Source organism: Strix uralensis, chromosome 8 (assembly GCF_047716275.1).
Source record: "Strix uralensis isolate ZFMK-TIS-50842 chromosome 8, bStrUra1, whole genome shotgun sequence".
Lineage (NCBI taxonomy): Eukaryota > Metazoa > Chordata > Aves > Strigiformes > Strigidae > Strix > Strix uralensis.
The window spans coordinates 11,664,572-11,677,822 of NC_133979.1; the positions used below are offsets into that span (position 1 = coordinate 11,664,572).

The window sequence follows — 13,251 nt, forward strand, 5'->3', positions numbered from 1 at the left end:
ACTCTGCCAGGGACCAGGGAGGGGGGTCACAGCCCACCCTAGATGGGCCACTGGGTATGCAGGGGACGGTGGAAGATGTAGGTGAGCTCCCCAGCCAGGCTGTCCCCTGGGTAGGTGCCCCTTGGCCACGCTTTGCTCCAGCCCAGCCCCGTGCCCCAGTGACCCTCAAACAGCCCTGAAAGGCCAGTCCCCTGCGGCTGCCCATGGTGGCCAGTACCAGAACTGGGGACCTGCACAACTACTGGGGACCTCCATCCTTGCCCCTCACGACCTGGGCACCCCATCCTGTGCTTCCCGGGGGGCTCTGGTGGTGTGGGGTGAGCCTGGCTGTGCTGGTGGCCGGGCATTGTGCCATAGCGGTGCTGCTCTCTAATGGCCATGAGGAAGACGTGTCTCTGTGTCACCCAAAACGTGTCACGGAAGGATGCAGGACACCTCTCCCTCCCCACGGGTGTGGGATCTGGCGGGGGTGGCCACAAAACCCACGGCCCCCCAGGATCCTTGAGCAGCAGCATTGTGAGAGCCCCTCAAAAGCAGGTCCTGCTGCCCTTCCTCTGCTTCGTACTGCACACAGGGTGACTGTGTGCACATCCCTTGCCCTGTGCCTCAGTTTCCCCACTGTGCACTCCATCGCTGCTTCTCTGGGGCAGCTCAGGGCTCTGGTCACTCAATCTGCTCTGGAATATGCTGAGAGTTTTGCATGAGTACTCCCAGCCTAACAGCCCACGTGCTTCCCCTCCCCATGGAGGGTATCAACCCCCTTTTTTTGCTGCAGGAAAGCTGAGCAAACCTGCCTGCAGGGAGAGAGGAAATGAGCCGGATCCATCTGCTTTTTACTCGAGTTTCCAGTTTTTGCAGAAGAAATATGTGCAAACCCACCACCCAGCACCAAACACGCTCCAGGAGCAGGCAGGGAGGCTGCTGCCCCTTGGGGGAATGCTACCTGTTTCCACCAGGGCCCCCGGGGCTCCCCGGGTTGTGGGTGGCGTCATGGGGCAGAGCTGATTTTCCGATGAAGGCCCCAGCTTGGGGCTGCGGGGAGCTCCCCGGGCAGAGCTGAGTCAGCGTCTGGAGGCAGCGTGTGGGTGGAGGCACCCAGGGGTGCGGGGAGGCCCCAGGGGACCTGCCTGGGGGTGATGGGACAACCTGCGTGGGGCTTGCCCTGGGGTCCGCCCTGGGATCCCCCCCCCCGCAGAGGCACAGCGGGGACCAGCGAGGACTGAGAGCCGCCAGCTCTGCTCATGCTCCCTGCTGTCCTGGGGCAAGCCCTCAGGCTGGGTTTGGAGGCACAGAAGGACCCCACAGCCCACATCCCACCAGGGCTGGGACACCTCCTCTCTGAGAGACAGGGAGCCCTGGAGCAGCCCACCCTCCACCTGCAGCTTGGGTCCGCTGTGCAGAACATGGCAGCTGGGGGTTTTCCCATCACCGAGCTGGGGCGGTGGGAGGAAGCACGGTTTAACATCAACAGCCTGCCCGGTCTGGGGAAGGGGAGGCTCTGGGACCATCTCCTGGCTGCCTGCAGCTATTTAGATGGAGTTACAGGAAAAGGGAGCCAGACTCTTTGGGGAGGTGTACAGTGGAACCAGGACAGGCACCCGGTGCAAGTTGCATCAAGGGAAATTCCATTTAGATACTAGGAAACTTTTTTCCGCTGCGAGTGTGGTAAAATATTACAGGAGCCCAGAGAGGCTGTGGGATCTCTGTCCTCCATGATACTCAGACCTGGCCTGGTGCCCCCCCACGGTCCTCCCACTCTCACAGTATTTGGTGATGCTCAGCGGCACCAGGAGCAATGAAGCTGAACCCAGCTCACCTCTGTGGCCAAGCTGCCTTCTTGGGGCGGCTGCATGATGTTGCTGTGTGCTCTGCATGCAGCGCCTGGGCAGCAAGAGCAACACCAGCCAAGCACCTGCATCTCCCCACAGTCCGGGATGAAGGCGAGCTCCCCAGGATTGGGGTGACAGCTCTGACCCCCTTGGGAGAAGGGTTTTCCCCCCTCACTTGGCACTCTCACCGGTGAGCTCCTGAAAAGCATGGGGCTGCAGCCACCGTGGAGGAGGAGGAAGAGGGCGGCTGGTCCCTCGGGTGAGCTGGGGAAGGAAGCACCAGCACCAGCTCCAGCACCAACAGAGGCCAACCCACCCCAGGGCCTGGCTGGGAATGTGCAGAGGGAAAGTTGCAAATCTTCAAAAAGCTGCCTGGAGGGAGAGATAAAAGGACCCGGATCCCTCCAGATGAAAGGAGCACTTGGATCTGGGGCTGTATGTAAAATGCTAGTGCTGGAAGGTCCCCCTGGGAGGCAGGATCCGGCCCAGGTAGGCTCAGGGAACCCTCTGAAATCTCCTGCAATGGGGCTTTTGGCTCAGCTGCTGTCCCAGAGCGGGGGGAGTGGGGGAGGCTTTACCCCCCACAGGGTGTTAGCAGGCTCTGACCCATGGGTGCCAGCCTGGGGTTGTGTGACCCTGTCCAGGAGACCCCGGAAGGCAACTCTTGTCCCCCCCAGGCCAGTCCACTGCTGGCACCTCCCTTCCCACAAGAGCCTGAACAGCCGTTTCCTGCATCCCACCCCAGCAGCCAGGATTTGGCTGGCCCTGCTTCCCTCCCCACTCCCTCCCATCCCATCCATGCTTCCCAGCAGAAATCCCTGGCGCAGGGTTTGTTGCTGCAGCATTTGCTGCACAGCACAAGGAGCCAGCACTCCAAACCTGTAGCTCACAAGGCAATGCCCACAGCAGTGTGGGGGAGGTCCCACTGCCAGAAACTCAGCTGCTGTTGGGGTCTGTGGGTCTGGGAGAAACCCAAACAGGGCACATGGGACGTGGGTGATGGGCCTGGGCCAAGGGGAGCTGCTGCTCTCCCACTGGGGGCTGGAGCATCCCTGAGCTGAGACGTGGGAGCAGCAGCTGAGGTGCCAGTTTTGAGCCACGAGTAAGGGGTGAGATCAAGGGAAGAAACTCTTGAAGCTTGGTGCCTTCTCAAACATCGCTGCATCCCTCAGGATAGCATGGGGGGCCCAAGGAAGCCTGAAACAACCTAGGGCTTTTATTACTGGTGTGCTGAGCTTGCCAGGCCTCTGAGGCACCCCAGATATGCAGCGCACAGGGTGTCCCAGCACTCTGCACCCCAAGCCAGGCTGAAGAGTGGCCACCAGAGCCCTGCCCCGCTGTGGTCACCCCACTGGGCTGTACACACATTCAGGTCAGGTCCCATCTCATCCACCTCCCACCAGTACCGAAGCAAAGTGCTGTCAGTACCACGCCATGTGCCTCAGTTTACCTTGTTCACACCGTGGTGAGAACATATGCACTTTCAGGGTAGGGAAACACAGCTCCCCTCTCCAGCGCTGCTTTTCCGATGATCTGTAGGGCTTGTGTCTGACTCTGCTCCTCCTTCCTGGTCCAGGACTTGTGCAGGATGGAAGGAAGTGGTAAGGGGTCCAGTGATGGGGAGAAGCTGGCCCCTTCGGTGCCCACCCTGCATCCTCTCCCCAGTGGGGCTGGGAGTTGCACTGTGCAGGTGGGGACCAGCCAGGCAGAGCCCTCTCCCAGTCCCAAGAAGGAGGGAAACAGCAGAGCCCAGCCTGGCCCCTCTCCAGGGGCTTGGGGGGCTGATGCTAGAGTATGAGGGGGACTGGAGGGACATAGGGCTTGTGGGGTGCCAGAGGAGAGTGGAGACTGGGGGAAGGTGAGAAGGGACATTACTTCTGAGGGATGGAGAGGGGAGGGATGGGGAGGAGATGGGCGGCTGTAGGGGCCATGGTTTATGGGGGGGGGGGGGGGGGGGAACGTGCAGAGGAAGGTGGACCAGAGGACAGATTGACTGTAGGGGGCTGGGGACAAGCGTATTTCGGGGGGTTCCACTGCACAGTGCGGCTGGAGGGTCCATGACTGGTGGGAGCCCAACGCGGGAGGGGGCTGAAGGCAGACCATAGCCCGCGGGGGGGGGGCGCAGCGGCCGCGGGGCGAGGCGGGCCCGGGCCGGGGCGGGCGGGCTGCGGCGGGGCCGCCCCGGGGCGAGGCGGAGCCGGCGGCCGCGCCCGGCGGGGAGCGCGGCGGGGCGCGGAGCGGCCCCGGAGGATGGGGGGTGCGGCGGCAGGTGAGGCCGGGCAGGGCACAGCGGGGCGGGGGGCGGGCGGGGCCCCGGGGGTCGCTCGCTGCCGCCGGCCGGAGCAGCGGGACGGCGGGTGTGAGACAGCCCCGGGCTGGCGGGGGGCGGTAGCGCTGGGAGAGGGCTCCGGGGGGGCTGCGGGGACCAGGGTCGCTTGTCTAGGCACGGGGAGAAGCGGGATTCACCCCCCCGCCCCCCCGCCCCCGTCGTGGCGGGCTGGAGCAAGGGGAGAGCTGGTGCCGCAGGGGGGTCACCTGTCCCCTCTGCTCTCCCCGCAGGCGCTGGGCTGGGGACCGTGTCCCTCTGGGGCAGCCTCCTGCTCGCTGCCGGCCTTGCCCTCGACCCAGCACCGCAAAGCTGCAACTGCACGGAGCCCATGGACTTCCAGGCTTTCCGGGAGGCTCCGCTCCCCGAGAGCTGCTGCCTCAACTTCACCAGCTCCAACATCACCCACCTGGACTGGGGCGCACTGGTAGGGGTGCGGGGGCTGCGGGAGCTCTATCTCTCACACTGCAGCATCACAGACATCAGCAATGCCCAGGGAGTCCCCCCTGCCTTGGAGATCTTGCACTTAAGTCACAACCTGCTGGAAAGTCTCCCTGGAAGCTTTCTGGAAGATGCCCCTAATTTGAGGGTCCTTTATCTGGACAGCAACCAGCTCCAGGAGCTGCCCAAGTCCTTCCTGAAAGCATCGACCCAGGTCCAGGAGGTCTACCTGGGCTTCAATGCCCTGACCTTCCTTCCTGCCAGCCTCCTGAAGCCGTCTCTGCTCCAGCTCCAGCTCTCCAACAACAGCTGGGACTGCAGCTGTGCTTTGCTCAGCAACCTGGAGGGTTGGCCCAGCCTGGCCACTGAGGTTATCTGCCACACACCAGAGCGGTACCACAGTGTGGACCTCCAGAGCATCCCCCGGGATGAGCTGTGCCACTCGCACAGCCTCACCGCCCTCTTCATCTGCCTGCCCCCTCTCCTCATCCTTGCCAGTGTCACCTGGTGCTTCTGCAGGCGGAAGAGAAAGACCAACTACAGCCTTCAGAGCAGGTCCCAGAGCCACCCAGCCACAGCAGAGAGGGGCAGCACGCTGGTGCCTGCAGAGCCCCACCACTACGTCCCCTACGAGCTGCCTGCCACCCCCTCTGAGACCAAGAAGAATGTGCTGCTGGGGAGCCAGGTCCTGCTCCAGCCCTCCACGGACCCGCTGGAGAGCAGCAAAGACCTCTACGAGGAGGTGGAGATCCAGGTGCGATCCCCCAGCAGTTCCCAGGTGCCAGCCCATGAAGGGCAGCAGGGCACAGGGCTGGACAGGCAGCGGGACACCCCAGCACCGAGGGTAGAGGAGCTGGGGGGCAGCGAGACAGAGATGGACTCCGTCAGCATGAGCGAAGTCCTGAAGGACTCTGCCGACCGGGAGAAGATCTACATGAGTCAGTCGACCAACTATTACAACCTGGTACCTGGCATCGAGCTGGAGGACTCGGATAACCTGGAGTATGAGAACATCGACCTGCACTGATGCTGGGCCGGGGACTGTGTCTGGAACACGCCAGGAGGATGGCAGGGACCGGGGCAGTAGTGAAAGCCGTCAGAGCAGGAGAGGCAGGAGCTGTCCTGCTGTGACTTACAGTGGCTGTTTGCAAAGCTGCAACCCCAAATTCCCATCCCTTCCCCTGCGCTACCACGTGCACCCCTCGCTTGCCATGTGCTGCATCTGGGCAGGGGTGCAAGGGTGCTTTGGGCACTGGGAACCCTGCCACAGGCTGGTGGTGTTTGGGGACACGTGGGCTGGCAGTGCCCGAGGAAGGACGTGGAAAGGAGGTGGGGTCTGCTTTTGGGGACCAGGTGACAATACTGTGTGTGCCAGACCCATCGGCTGGGGCCTCCATCCTCTCTCACTGGAGCCAGATGGCCCAGACCCACTGCCTCCCAGCCCCCAGAGAGCAGGGTCTGGGGACATGAAATGGGGCTGGCTCTGCCTACGTGGTCTGTGGGGTGTGTCACGCATGGATGGGGTGCCCTGGGCTTGTCAGAAGGAGCCTGAGGGTGGCCCTGCCTGCTGCTCATCCCATATCCCGCTGTGTCCCACTGTGTGGCACGGGGGCTTAAAGCAGCCGGTGCACACACGCTGCTCATGCGCAAGTGTGTGCAGGGGCTGTGCGCAGGTGGGGGTGGGTGGGTGTGCGAGGTGCACACACACACAGGGAGGCACTGGGAGGAGCCCCTTGCAGCCTCCCCTGCCCGAGGTGCTGCCAAGCCCTGTAGGATCCAGCTCTCAATAAGAAATAAATCATTTTACTCCTGGCAGTGGCAGTTCCATCCCTGTGTCTGTATGGTGTGGGGTGGTGGGGAGCTGACCGACGGGACGTGGGGGAGTGCAGGGATAGGGGGCTTTGCTCCTACCCCATTTCCCCTCCCATATACTGGGTGATGCCCCAGCGTGGGTCTCATCCAGCAGCCCCGGGGCTGCTTTGCCAGCCCTGTGGAGCAGAGCTGGGCACTGGCTGAGGGTGAGAGGAGCCCCTGCCTCACACTGTGATTTACAGCCCAGCCGGGGAGGGTATCAGCCTGCTGTAAATGCCACGGTTCCCGGTTGGGGCAGGGACTTGCAGGGCTCCTGGGAATGGGACAAAGGCTGAGGGTGCTGTAAATCACCCCCCTGCACAGGCACCCCTCTGGTGAGTCTCCCCCATGGGTGCTCTAGCCCTTCTCTGGGGATGGGGAGGCACAGGCACCCTTGAGCCCTGTCCCCCCTGCCCGATGGCACGTTTTCCAGGCTGGAAGTCCCAGCTGGCCGCCCCACTCCACACTGAAGCCGTCCTGGGCCTGGGCCAGGCGCTGTGCCCAGGCAGGAAGGGAGGGAGCCAGGCAGGGCAGGACGCGGCGCTCCGGCCGGCAAAGGAAGCCGCGTTTCCTGCGGAGTGTGGCGTGGCCTCCGGCAGCGAGCCATGAGCCCCGGCAGTGCTCAGCCCCAGCCCCAGCGTGGCTCAGGGATGGGGATGGGATGGTTTCCCTGCATGTCTCGCTGTCACTCATGGATGTTTCCCACTGATTTATGTCCTGCTGGAATTTTTCCCTTCCTGCTCCCTTGCTGGCCCTGGGAAAGTGGGCCGGTGCCAGCCTCTAATGTGCCTCCACCACCCCCTGCCAGGTAGTGCAGCCAGGGGACACCCGGCGGATCCCAGAGTGCCCCAGCTCATGTAGTCCCCAAGCCCCTCCAGAGGGTATGGAAGGACCAGGAGCTGCCACAGTGCTGAGGCAGGGCAGGCAGCTGTCCCCAGGGGCTGCAGCCTGGCCCATGGCCACAGGCGCTGCCTGTTGCTGGCAGCAAGGACTTGGGCAGCAACGGGTGTGTTTTTCATCCGTGCTCCAAAAATATCCTGCAGTCCTCCCTGGGTGCTGGCTCTGCTTGCACACCCCAGGGTCCCATTCCCAGGGCTGCCAGGAGCAATGAAACCCTCTGTCCTTTCCCCTCCTTCTCATGGAGCCTAAACTCAGCTGCCGTGGCTGCAAAGGGGAACATCCTAAACTGCTCTGCTGGGTCCTGCCCAGGCCCAGCTCCAGCACCTGCAGCCCCCACCGAAATCTCTGGCCAGGGCCGGTGGCAGGAAGGTGTGACCGACCTAGAGTTCCCTGTTCCCTGCCTCTGACAGCCCCAATCCATCACCAGGAGGGCTTGGCTGTGTGGACCCATGCAGGGGTATTTAGGTGGAAGAGGTACTAGCAGGACAGGAGGGTGCAGGCAGGGAGCAGGCAGAGGCTGCAGAAGGTGTGGGAAGGGCAGGGCGGCTACATGGGCAGTTCTGCTGATGGGCCATAGTGCTTGGTGTGGGAGTGAGCGTGTGTCCCCAGGCCCTGCAGCCTGGACAGCAGTGGGAACCCCAGTTCTCCCTAGTTTAGCCAGCAGCCAGCAAGATAAGGATTTTTCTGCCAAGACACAGGGCTGAGCAGCAATGACCGTCTCCTACACGCTGAAAGTTGCCAACTCCCGTTTTGGGGGCTTCTCCAAGCTGCTCTTCCGCTGGAAAGGCAGCATCTACAAGCTGCTTTACAAGGAGTTCATCGTCTTCGTGGTGCTGTACGCCCTGCTCAGCCTTGTCTACCGGTGAGTGGGGTCAGTGTGTCTCAGCTGGTCGTGTCCCTTCCTGCTGACCCACTGGGATGTGCAGAGATGCCCCACTGGTCATGGACTGGGGTCCTTGCAGGGAGGGGAGAAGCCCAGGGAACTCCCCCAGGGAGGGTGGGAGAGGGCAGGTGAGGGCAAGGAGGAGGGGAATCAGACAATGACTTTTTGTGGAGGTCTGAGGCAGCACCCCAGTCCCACTGCTCACCCTTGACCCCACTGCATGTCCCTGACTGCACTCTGTGTCCCTGACCCCACTGCATGTCCCTGACGCTGCTGTGTGTCCATTGCAGGCAGTTGCTGACCGAGGAGCAGAAGCGCCTCTACACCAAAGTGGCTCAATACTGCAACCGCTCTACGGACCTCATCCCCATGTCGTTTGTCCTAGGTATGGGTCCCTCCCTGGAACTTGGGAGTTGGGGTCTGCTGCTTCCCCTGGCATTGGTGGCTTGAGGATGCCCCCACTGCCCACCCTGACCCCATGCCAAAGCATCTCTTGAACACCATCAGTTGGGAGATGGAGGAGCTTGGTGCCCCAGGGATGGCACTTGACTCTCAGACCCACTGAGTGCAGCTCCCTGGCCCTGCTGTGATTTCCCCTGGCCCACTCTGCACCCTCCTCCCCACACCCAGGAAAGGGGCACCTTATCTAGAAGAGATGGTTGTCCTGCCCTGTGCCACCTGCACCCAGGACAGGGAAGAGCTGGGGATGTCCCCACCTCTAACTCTTGGGAGGGCAGATCAATGGGAAGCACAATGTGCACTTTATCTCCTGGCCACAGAGAAATCTGTCACCCCTGGAAACATGGCAGCTCTCTTGGTGTGGTCTCATCCATGCCTCAACCCACAGCCTGGCCACTCCGAGCCTCCCATGCACTGTCTCCCGGTGCAGGTTTTTACGTCACCCTGATTGTGAACCGGTGGTGGGCCCAGTACACCAGCATCCCCCTGCCCGACCAGCTCATGTGCGTCATCTCCAGCAATGTCCATGGCAAGGACGAGAGGGGCCGGATCCTGCGCCGCACCCTCATCCGCTATGCCAACCTGTCGGCGGTCCTCATCCTGCGCTCCGTCAGCACGAGGGTGCTCAAGCGCTTCCCCACCATGGACCACGTGGTGGAAGCGGGTGAGAAGTCAAGCCCCGGGGGTGACGGCTTGCAATGTGGGGTGAGAATTGCGGGCCACAGATGTGTCCCTGTCACCAGGAGGGTGTGCTGGGTGCTGGGGATCCTTGCAAGCATCCATGCCCCAATCCCTGCATCCTTGCAGGGATGTTCACCCCCAAAAAGCCCCACTGGGATGTAGTTTCACTTGGAGAACCCTGTGTTCCTGCTGGGGATGGTCCCCAGAAGGGCTCTCCCACCCTGACACGGGGGCCGTGGTGCTGAGTCTCTGCCCCACCGTAGGCTTCATGACACAGGAAGAGCGCAAGAAGTTCGAGAGCCTCCACTCCGACTTCAACAAGTACTGGATCCCCTGCGTGTGGTTCACCAACCTGGCAGCCCAGGCCAGGCGGGATGGCCGCATCCGTGACGATGTGGCCCTCCGCCTGCTCATGGATGTGAGTTGGTGCCAGGTAATGGGGGGGACCAGGTGCTGCAGGGGGGCTCGCACAAAGCCAGGGACCCGTCCTTGTCCTCTCTGCACAGGAACTGAATCTCTACCGGGCCAAGTGCAGCATGTTGTTCCATTACGACTGGATCAGCATCCCCCTGGTGTACACGCAGGTGAGTACCCACGTACCCCATGAACCAGATCCCAGATCCTTCCACCCCACAGCCCTACAGTCTCCTCCCTCCACTCTGATGGGGAGCACTTTACTCCCCTCCCTAGAAGCACTTTACTGAATCTGGTGCCAGATCTGGCACAGCCACTGGTTCACAGCCCTGCAGGGATGTGCAGGAGTCCAGGCAGTGGGGTTTAGCCTTAAGCCCATGAAAGCATCAGTGACCAGCCGAGCCTCTCGCGTCCTTGCTGCTCCTGTGCCGAGTGTCCCCCTCGGCTGCCACCCTTGCCGCCGGCTGACCCATGCTCCTGACAGGTGGTCACCATCGCTGTCTACTCCTTCTTCGCCTTCTGCCTCATTGGGCGGCAGTTCCTGGAGCCGCTGGAGCTGGGGCAGGAGGGGGACCTGGACATGTACATCCCCCTCTCCACCCTCCTCCAGTTCTTCTTCTATGCCGGCTGGCTGAAGGTGAGACATGGCCAGGCAGCTGGGCTTTGCATTATGGGCTGGGGGTGGCCAGCTGGCCCTGAGCACCCCCCTGGGCCAGGGGGTGGTTAGCTGCCCCCAGGCACACATCCTCCGAGCCTAGCCATCATACCAGGGGCACCACCACGCATCTCCACGTTTCATGTGCCCCAAGGGTGGACTGAGGGATGGAGAGCCCCGTGGGAAGGTGTCTTTGTCCCTGCTCCCCTGTCTCACCTGCCCCCCTCCCTCCCCAGGTTGCAGAGCAGATCATTAACCCCTTCGGAGAAGACGATGATGACTTTGAGACCAACAAGCTGATAGACAGGAACCTGCAGGTGGGTCCTGCCCCAGGCTCATGTTGTGTGGGGCTGCTGCAATTGGGGCACAACAACATCCCTGCACCCTGGCAGTGGGACCTGTGCCCTGCTGGCGCCCACCCAGCCCTGCTCCTGGCCATGCAGGTCCTTGTCCAAAATAGATTCCCACACAAGGAAGCAGGGCTGCACCTTGTCCCTCCATCCCTGTCCCTCTGTGTCTGCTCCCCACAGCAGGGTCAGCACTCCCCTGAGGGACACTCAGCAGCCTGGCACTGCTGCTCAGCCCCTCACCTCTGAGAAAAGTGTTCAGAAGAGGAAAACCCCAAATGCAGCCAGGAGATGGGCCCAGACCCTTCCTGGCCCCTTGCAGAGCCCAGCCCTACCCCTGCCAGATTGACACTGGGAGCGGCATCTGCAGCCACCAGCCCTGATCATGTCCTTGCGAAGCTGCCCCTGTCCCCTGCCTTTGCTGTGCCCAGGTGTCCCTGCTCTCTGTGGATGACATGTACCAGAACCTGCCCCCTGCCGTGAAGGACAAATACTGGAACGAGTCCACAGCTCAGCCCCCCTACACCACGGCCACAGCTGCTGAGACCTTGAAGCCCTCATTCCTGGGCTCCACCTTCGACATGCGGTGAGTGCACGGCACAGCCCTGGGGCTGGAGAAAAAGAGGGTGAGTGCTTCAGGGTAGCAATAGCACAAGCAGGCTTGTTCTCCCCCTGGGCCCAATTACAGCGAGCAAACAGCAAACCCCCCTGGGAGTGCATTGCCCAGCCCCTGTGGAGCTTAGGGGCTGCACTGGGTGATGGATGAGCTGCTGAGGCAGGGACGTGGCCTCCTGAGCTGTTCCCTGCTTGCAAATGCACTGAGATAGAGGCGGTGAGTGGTGCTGGGCATCCCCATGGAGGATGGCAGCCCATCACCCCGCTGTGCTCCTCCAGCATGTGTGAGGACACGGAGCAGAGCCAGCCAGCAGAAGCCTCGCCAAGCGTACCGCGCATCCAGACGCCTCTGCTCAGTCGCTTCTTCACTGCCGCATCCCCTGCCATCAGCATCAAAAACTTTGGCTGGGGCAGCCGAGGTCACCCCCACCTCCGGCGCCCCCGGATGGATGGCGGCTTCCCCTCCCCTTATCCCAACCGCTCCGAGGACCCTGAGTCGGTGGCCCGCATCGAGGAGGAGGAGACGGAGGATGAGGAGAGCCGGGCCAGTGATCCCACCACGCCTGGTTGTTGCCTGGGGGGGACCCAGCCACCGGAGGCCTCCGAAACACAGAGGAAGGAGCTGCCGCTGATCCAGGTGAAGGCACCATCCAGCGACAGCATGGGGGCTGACCGGCCAGAGGCCTGGGAGCCCTGAGGCTGCCCCAAAAGCACCCCTTTTCCCAAGGCACTGCCACTACCAGCCACAAAGCTCCCTGTCCCCTGACACCCCTCTCAGCCCCCCTGTCCAGAAGTCTTTTGCCACCCAGCCCCAAGCGAAGATGTCTCCCCAGGTTGATGGGAAGATCCTGGTGGGTTTGGAATTGAGCAGCCAGCCTTCAACACTAGCTGTTAGTCCCAAACCTCCAGGATTCAGCCCATCTGTGTGATGATGCTGCTGACTTGGAGCTGGCCAGGCTCGCTCCCTGCTCCCATGGCCCAGCGCAGGGCACAGGGGACAGCCCAGACCCCAGGCAAGGGCCAGGAGGAGGGCATTAGTCTTGCAGAAAAACAATACCATGATGGAGATGTCCCCTCAATATTAATAAAGCTATTGCCAACCTCAGCTTTGAGGTTCTTCCTTGTCGGTGCATATCATCCTCAGCAGTGAGACAGCAGGGACACCACATTTATCCAATAAGTGGGTGAATTTGGATTGTGTCAAGGAGGGCGCACGTTCTCCTGGGGCAAAAAGGGCACAGCCCCAAGGACTAAAACCAGTGATGGTCGTGGGGTATTAGACCAAGTGATACAGCCAGAAAAAAAACAGAAATACACTTTCACCACCTGTAGAAGGATTCCTGCACTCAGACGTGTGTGCTTCCCATGAGAATATTAGCAGAGCTGTTAAAAAATTTCCTTTCCTGCAAGCCCCCCTTTCCCATAGCCACCTTTCCTTTAAAGCTCCTGTCTCCTGCTAGCAAGCCAGCCCTGCTCCTCCTCTGCTACCCTCCGGGCCACTGCTGGACCTGTTAAAGCATAACCATGGGGTCATTTCCTGGGTTGGACCATGTCCCATGAAAATACCCCAAAGTTAATACAGTGTGGAGCTGAGAGAACCACTCAACAAGGAGCAGGACTCAGGATGCCGTGACCTCACTTGGGTTAAGCTGCTGGCTGCTCATTGTATGAGTCGTTTTTTTTTAATTCAGCCCCTCTGCAGAAGTAGGTAAGGTCCTTAGACCAGGCTTTGGCACCTCATAAACCCAGCCAGACTAAAGCTGTGCTTAACCCCAGTCCCTGCCCATCTCTTTCTGGCTCAGTGCATGGCAGGCTTGCATCCTCCCAGGCAGGTCAACCCCTGTGTGCAT

The 13,251-nt window shown here is 61.6% G+C and overlaps 2 protein-coding genes across 2 annotated transcripts; both read left to right on the forward strand.

Annotated features, from left to right (window-relative positions):
* The first annotated feature begins 4,042 nt into the window (after positions 1-4,042).
* Positions 4,043-6,411, forward strand: LOC141946814 (uncharacterized). The gene is made up of 2 exons (XM_074877190.1): positions 4,043-4,098; positions 4,389-6,411. The coding sequence occupies exons 1-2, from the start codon at positions 4,080-4,082 to the stop codon at positions 5,621-5,623; spliced, it is 1,254 nt and encodes a 417-aa protein (XP_074733291.1). The 5' UTR covers positions 4,043-4,079; the 3' UTR covers positions 5,624-6,411.
* A 1,646-nt stretch (positions 6,412-8,057) lies between these two features.
* On the forward strand, positions 8,058-12,098 carry BEST4 (bestrophin 4). The gene is made up of 9 exons (XM_074877191.1): positions 8,058-8,209; positions 8,521-8,615; positions 9,120-9,353; positions 9,634-9,788; positions 9,877-9,954; positions 10,269-10,421; positions 10,676-10,756; positions 11,218-11,372; positions 11,681-12,098. Exons 1-9 carry the CDS (start codon positions 8,058-8,060, stop codon positions 12,096-12,098), a joined length of 1,521 nt encoding a protein of 506 aa, XP_074733292.1.
* Positions 12,099-13,251: the final 1,153 nt, after the last annotated feature.